This window comes from Psammomys obesus, unplaced genomic scaffold (genome assembly GCF_907164565.1).
Source record: "Psammomys obesus unplaced genomic scaffold, mPsaObe1.curated_primary_1811, whole genome shotgun sequence".
NCBI classification, from domain to species: Eukaryota; Metazoa; Chordata; class Mammalia; order Rodentia; family Muridae; genus Psammomys; species Psammomys obesus.
The window spans coordinates 16,513,552-16,520,836 of NW_026596101.1; the positions used below are offsets into that span (position 1 = coordinate 16,513,552).

The window sequence follows — 7,285 nt, forward strand, 5'->3', positions numbered from 1 at the left end:
CTCCTCCTCCTCCTTCTCCTCCTCCTCTTTTTCCTCCTCTTCCTCCTTCTCTGCTTCTTTCTCCTCCTTCTCCTCTTCCTCCTCTTTGCTTCGTTTTCTTTTGTTGTTGTTTGTTTTGTTTCATTTTGTTTTGAGGTAGCATCTTATGTAGCCCAGGCAGACCTTGTACTCACTCCTACCAAACTTCTGATCCTCTTCCCACTAGGTCCCAAGTGCTCTGTCTAAAGGCATGTACCACATACCTACATTGTTGGGAGGAGAGCTATTTTGTAGTGATACCCAAGCCACACACACACCCCAGATGGGTACTCTATCTCTGAGCTGTGCACCCAGCAAGCTCAGATTTTGTTGTAATGTCCTAATTCAGGGTTTCTTAAGCTTGTCTCTATTGACAATGGAGTGGGACAGCTCTTCGCAGCTGGGAAATGCACTGTGCTCTGTGGAACAGTGTTCTGCCCTCTATCTAAAACATACCAGCAACAGCTCCTTCCTTAATTGTGACTGTTGAGAAGGCTACAGTGCTCTCATCTCCTGAGGGGCAAAATCACTCCAATCAAAAACCACTGATCTAGCCGGATGTGGTGGCACACGCCTTTAATTCCAGCAGTCAGGAAGCAGAAGCAGGTGAATCTCCGAGTTCGAAGCCAACCTGGTCTACAGAGTGAGTTCCAGGACAGCCAGGGCTACACAAAGAAACTCTGTCTAAGAAACCCTATCTCAGGGTGAGAAAATAAAATCTAAAGGAGGTCTCCCTCTTCTTTTTATTCTTAGTAGACTATGCTCTTTAGAGCTTTAAACTGAAAGGCAAATTGAGCAGTCAGTGCTGAGTTTGTAGTTCACTCCTTCCTACCCATGATTCCTCGTGATACCTAATAGTAATATCGTACAGAATGAAAGTGCTATGTAAGTCATGGTTATGTGTTTGTGATAAAAGTCCATAGACAAGTGTATAGTTCAACAGATCCAGTCAGATGCATAGTCGCATATGCTCCTTTACAGCACCATGTAGATAAAATCACCACCTTAAACGCCCCCACCCTCCACCCCCACCATCATCCATCTCTTCTTCTGAAGCAGAGTGTAGAGTGTTGACACCCATGAGGAACTGGTTCCAAGACCTCCCTCCCTTTCTGCTAAAATCCAGAGACGCTCAGGTCCCTTATATAAAGTAGTCTAGTATTTGCATGTAACCCACACACATGCCTGTTTACTTTGAATCACCTCTTGATGGATTATGCTTACTACAGTGAAAGTGCTAAGTAGGTCATGATTATGTATTGTTTACACCATAATGACCAGGAAAAGTCAGTCTGTGTTTGGCACAGGCTCAGTTTTTAATAGTTTCCATCTGTCCCATGGGTGCAAATCTTCTTTGTATGGAGATCTCATTGCTGGCTCCTCTCTTAGAAAAAAAAACAAAACAAAAGATGCAATATATTTTTTTTACTTATGTGTTTATCTGTGTGTCTGTGTGGGTTGTGTACATGTGAGTGCTGGTGTTAGTGGAGTTCAGAAGAGGGTGTTGGATTCCCTGGAGTTGGGGTTACAGGTGGTTGTGAGTCACCCCAGATGGGTGCCAGGACCCAACTCAGGTACTCTGTAAAAGCATTGTGTTCTTAATGGATGAACTATCTCTCCAGAGCCTGCTCGCTCCTCTTTAAACTAACTGGAATTCTTTGAAATAATCCCCATGCTGCTTTCCTATTAACGTGTCTATATTAGCTGTCCCTTGATGATGGATTAGTACTGTAGGAGGCTCTTAATGGGTGACTAGTCATTGTTTGGGATGATTAACCTTTGGAAATTTATTGATTTATTCAGCCAGCATTTCTAGGCAAATAACACCACACTTTACAATGAAGGGTAAATAAATATCCTATTTTATGACTGCAATAGGTTCTGGCTGTCTAGAATAGAAATCATTCTTGAAAAAAACAAGTAATTCTTAAGAGATCTTAGCAAAGTGACATCTCCAAGACCAAACTTCATCTTTGGGAATTCTTACAGGCCATATTTACCATTTGAAACATAGAGCTGTTTCTCTGTGTGGGTGTCGGACACCGTCTGTGCTTATGTTGGGCAGTCATGCATGATGAGCTAAGTGCTCAAGATACGTGCATTGGGTGGGACTTGGAACCCAAGCTATCTTAAAAGAACCAGAATGTCTATTCATACTAACTCTCATCAGTGAGTTTATTGGGTGGAATAGTGGATATAATGTCTCCTTTGCTTCCTTCCCCCTTTTGTCTTCCCTCTTTTGTCTTGACTGCATGTTTATAATTTTTAAAAAAATATATTTATTTATGTGTGAGTGTTTTGCCTTCACGTATGTGTGCGCAGCACATGTATGCAGTGTCTGCTGCCTTCAGAAAAGGGTGTCAGACTCGCTGGAACTAGAATTACAGGTGATTGTGAGCTTCTGTGTGCTCACAGTTGAACCCAGGTCCCCCACAAGAGCAAGTGCTCTTGACTACTGAACCATCTCTCTGGCTCTATTCATTTTTATAAGTTCCCCATGTTACACATGTGTTTTACACTTACTGCAAATGAATAAATAAATTTATGAGAAATGAATTCCAGGCTACTGAAGTCTCATTGCCACAAAATTAACTGTAAAAGCAAAGCTATCCTAGATGCTGAGCTTGGAACATGGGTTCTTGGAACATGCCCTGTGGTTCACCTGGATCTGAAATACAGCATTATACATGGTGATGAGTGGCAGCAAAAAAGTACTGTCCTAGCCTGGTGTGGTGACTCCTGCCTGATTCTACAGTATTGAAAAGTCAGAGGCTGGAGGATCATGAACTTGAGGCCAGCTTGAACTATATAGCAAGACCCTGGGCTTCAAAGTTGGCAAACAGAGAGATGCAGAAAGATAGAGGGGAGGGGAAAAGGAGAAGGGAGAGGAGGAAAGAGAGAGAGAGAGAGAGTCAGAGAGCTTTAAAGGACAGAGCATAAAATTATTAAGAAAATAAGTATCAGTCCTAGTAGTTGACAGTTGACCTTTAATATGAATACATTGGACTGTAGTATATTTTGATTTTCTAGAAGCACAAACCAGTTTCCCAAGATCGTCAGTTTGATTAAGTCCTACCTCTCAGATTCCAAGTGAGTAGAGAGAGTTATTCTTAAGTAAGAACGGGAGCCAAGAGACTTTTTATTTCCTGTAGCGATTAAGAAAGCTGAGCCTTTCACCCCAGCCCTCCTCTTAGGAAAATACATTGAGTGTTAGCGGAGCCCACTTCAAGTTCTTCAGCCTAGACATCCAGCAGTGAAACGATTTACGTGGACATTGCTGTCACTCTTCTGCTCTCTCCCTATTCCCCTCTGAAATGCAATGGGCCAAGTCAACCGTCTTTACAAAGCTGATCTCTGAAGAAATCTCTAGAATAGATAAACCCAGAAAAACAAAGGAAAAGCTTTTCAACTGGCTGAGTCATAAAAGTGAGTGCTATGCCTAACGATAGGAGTAGGCCTCACAGATTGAATGGAGGCCGTGTTTTGATCCCCGGCTTGTTGTTTCTTCTCTCTTTTTCTTTTGGATCCCTTCCATTATATGGATGTGCACTTCGTCTCTGAGGGCTAGATGAATGATTTGAAAGGAAATTCGCTCTTGGTCCTTCACAAAGAGGTTCATAGGCTTCAGTATAATGCAAAGTGTGGTGGTTTTAATGAGATGTTACCTAGAGTCCAGGTATTTGAATACTTGGTTCCCAGTTGGTTTCTGTTTGGAGTGGCTTAAGAGGTGTGGCCTTGCTACAGGAAGTATGTCACCAGGGGAGAGCATTACTATTTCAAGACTCTTGCCATTTTGAGTTCTGCTTCCTACATTCAGTTCCAGATGTGAGCTCTCTGCTTCTGCTTCAGCTGTCACCTCTGCTGCTCGCTATTATGCTTCTCTGCCATCACGGTGATGGACTCATGTCTCTGGAACCATGAGCTCAAAGTAAACCGTGAGCCCAAGTTGCCTTGGTCATGGTGTTTTATCACAGCCACAGAAAAGGTATTAATATAGGAAGTTAATCTGAAAATGCCTGAAATGGTAAGTCTTAAAACTTGCCAGTGTTTTTCTTGGCGCCTGGGAGAAGAGTGTATTAGTCACCTTTCTCATTGCTGTGATCAAATACCAGGCAAGAAATAACTTAAGGAGGAGAAGGTTTATTCAGGCTCACGGTTTACAGGGATACAGTCCATCATGGTGGGGAAGGCATGGCAGTGAAGTCATAACAGCAAGAGTATGAGGCAGCTCGTTGCCTTCTATCCATAGTCAGGAAGCAGAGAGAGGTGAATGATGGTGATCAGCTGGCTCTTCCTCCTTTATCAGTCCATGATGTCAGCCCATGGGATAGTGACACTCAGAGTGGGCTTTTGCTCCACTTAAACTTTCCTGCAAATGCTCTGATATACACACCCAGATGTGTGTTTCCATGATGTTTCTAAGTCCCATCAAGGTGACAAACAAGAATAGCCATCACAGGGTATAAGGGGTCATGCCTTTGCAGAGTTGAGAATGCTTACCTCAGCATTCTAGGACGGTCTAGGAGAGCCTTGAGAAGACACCTTGGAGAACACAGTGGTTAAGAACCAGTCCTTAGGAGCCAAACAGGCTGACTCCTAGGGCATTGCTCTTCTACACAGTAGCCACGAACAGATAGCAAGGGAATCAGTGTCTCTGAACCTCACACCTTATCCAGGAACACATGGAGAATAATGTCCTAAATGTACTGTATAGTGCCTTCTACTTAGCCTTTCCACAAGGTTTAGCTAGTGGAAAGAGATGCGGGAGTTGGAAAGAGGAAGTGTTAACATGGTGTGGAGGACACCAGGACTCTCGCAGCTGTGAGCCACCTTTTCACGGATGTTTCCAAGAAGCTAACAGACCTTCTAGAAACATGTTTACTCCCTCCTTGAATACTCGGGGCAGCTAGAGAATCTTTCCTCTCATACAGCACATGACAAACTCTCATTAGCTCGTATTACATGCTCTCTACAAAGACCACAGCTTTCTCTTGACCACTGGAATTTGTCCATTTTATATAGAATTTGTCAGTGTTATAATTAGAGAATGTCCGAACTGTATACATGCATATTTTAGTTCGCTGTGGGTGGTGTGGGGGTTCCCCTGAGTTTAGCAGAAACGTATTCTCCCATCCTCTTATATTCCAGAAATTTATGCAGAGATTTTCCAAAGCTGGTTGGCTTTGTCTGTTGTATTTCAGAGGTGATTGGGAAATAGCAGAAGAGGGACTACAATGTCTGTGTAAACCATTTTAATGTGGGCTGTCTATACTGAAGAACTTGTAAACGTTCTGTGAGTGGTTCTATGGTGACTGGCATGCCAGCACACTGAATGTTAGGAGCTCCTAGAGATGATGAGGGTGATGCTACCAGACATGCCATCTCATTCACCTTATGTAATGAAATTCATGCTCACGGAAAGTGTTAGAGATGTCAAAGTATAGTATATGGTTGTCTTATTTGATGGCAGTCTCTAGTGGGTGACAGGGATCAAGGTTCTACGATAACTATTTGGGTCTCTTCCTCGGGGAACCTGATTGGATGTCTCTTCAGGTGATAGTCTGATATTAATGCATTGTGTTTCTTTCTAGTGATGAGAATGCCAGGAAAGACTTGAAGACCCTGCCAGTCTTTCCAACCAAAACTCTTCAGGAACATCCCTCACTGGCTTACTGGTAAGCCAAGACAGCCCTGTGCTGAGGTCATGGTCTCCAGTGAACACTGAGAGAATCACTTGTGTTCTTTCACATTAGTTGTATTCCTTGTAAATATAGTCTCCATGGTTTTAGTCTCCAAACCGTGAAGGGGCCTTCCTTTGCACACACAAAAATTATGAAATAAAGATCATAAAACATTCTATTTTGATAGCTTTAAAATATGAAAGCTGGAATACATTTCCCAAATATGCAGTGAAATTAGATACAGAGCCTACATTGCATTCTGACTCTGGAACCTTCTGAACAAATCACTGTTCAATGAAAGTTTCTTTAAAACGGGCGGTGTGGAGTGGAGGGGGGGCAGGGTGGACTGGGTGGTGGTTGGTCTCAGAGAGACGCCTGTACTCTCAGGGATCGCATCTGGGGTATGACTGGAAGGGCCGGCTGAAGTGTAGGACACAGTGGGGTCTAAAGAAAGGCTGAAACTTCACCATAGTCGCTGCTCTTACTGTGTCCAAAATAGTGATAACAAGAAGACTTCAAATTGTGGTCAGACTCAAAGCAGGTTTAATTCTCTTAAAATACTTTATTTTCTTATTTTTATTTTTTGCTTTTATCTCCCAAGTGCTGGGATTACAGGCGTGGGCCGCTATACCTGGTGTATGTGGTTCTGGGGATTGAATGCAGAGCTTTGTGTATGCTAGGCAAGCACTCTGCCAGCTGAGCTACATCTCTTTTTTTAATCAACACCATGAGAATAGGTCTTGGACTCAAAATTGCCTCAACTATGTTACCCCAACTCCAGATTACAGTGTGTCTAGAATATTAGTTTTCCATTTGAGAAATTTATCTTGTTTTCTTTCCTAGTAAATGGCATTTTAAAAAACACGAGTACAAATTCTGTAATTATATGAAAAGTTAAAGCTCACAATGGGAGTAGTCATGTGCTGAGTTCAGGAGTGAGGGCTCTACAATAGCAGCAGAGGATGCCACTTTGCCTCCCAAGCAAAGACATTCTTCCCAGGTTTGCAGTGGCTACCTGAGAATGCAGAAATGAAATCTGGACGTCAGAAAGTCACATGTCACCATGATTATTTCCCTGTTTTGCAGTGAGGACAGAGTGATTGAACATTATTTGAAAATCAAAGGTCTGACTCGGGGTCAAGCTGTGGTCCAGTAAGTATAATTGTTCTTCTTGCCTAGATATTGTTTTAAAGGAAACATCTTGGTGATTCCATATATGGGTACTCCTAGTTCAGATGTTTTCCACTGGGAGGCAGGTAACGGAGAGGGGAGGGTTGGCTACCTAGGGAACTGTGAGGGTGATGATGGCAAGAACTGTTATCTTGGGCACAGGTAAGGTAACTAGCTTTGAGTTTAGGCATGATGGTGCCAACTTTTTCAACATTCTCAAAGAGAAAATGGAACTTTCCAGAGTCTCAATCTGTGACTCTGGTAGAAGAAACTCTACCAGCAAGTGGAGTTCATGACTTCCATGTTCATGGCTTCCATCCAAGGATGGAAGTCATGAACTCCACTTGCTACTAGAGTTTCTTCTTCTTTTTCTTCTTCTTCTTCTTCTTCTTCTTCTTCTTCTTCTTCTTCTTCTT

At 42.7% G+C, this 7,285-nt stretch overlaps 1 protein-coding gene across 2 annotated transcripts in view; it reads left to right on the forward strand.

Annotated features, from left to right (window-relative positions):
* The window catches only part of Frmd4b (FERM domain containing 4B), a 229,009-nt gene that overhangs the window by 182,778 nt on the left and 38,946 nt on the right, over positions 1-7,285 (forward strand). For both annotated transcript variants that reach the window (XM_055628486.1, XM_055628485.1), the window contains exons 8-9: positions 5,610-5,693; positions 6,786-6,851. In XM_055628486.1, the coding sequence (XP_055484461.1) occupies positions 5,610-5,693; positions 6,786-6,851 (150 nt within the window). The remainder of the gene's footprint in view (positions 1-5,609; positions 5,694-6,785; positions 6,852-7,285) is intronic.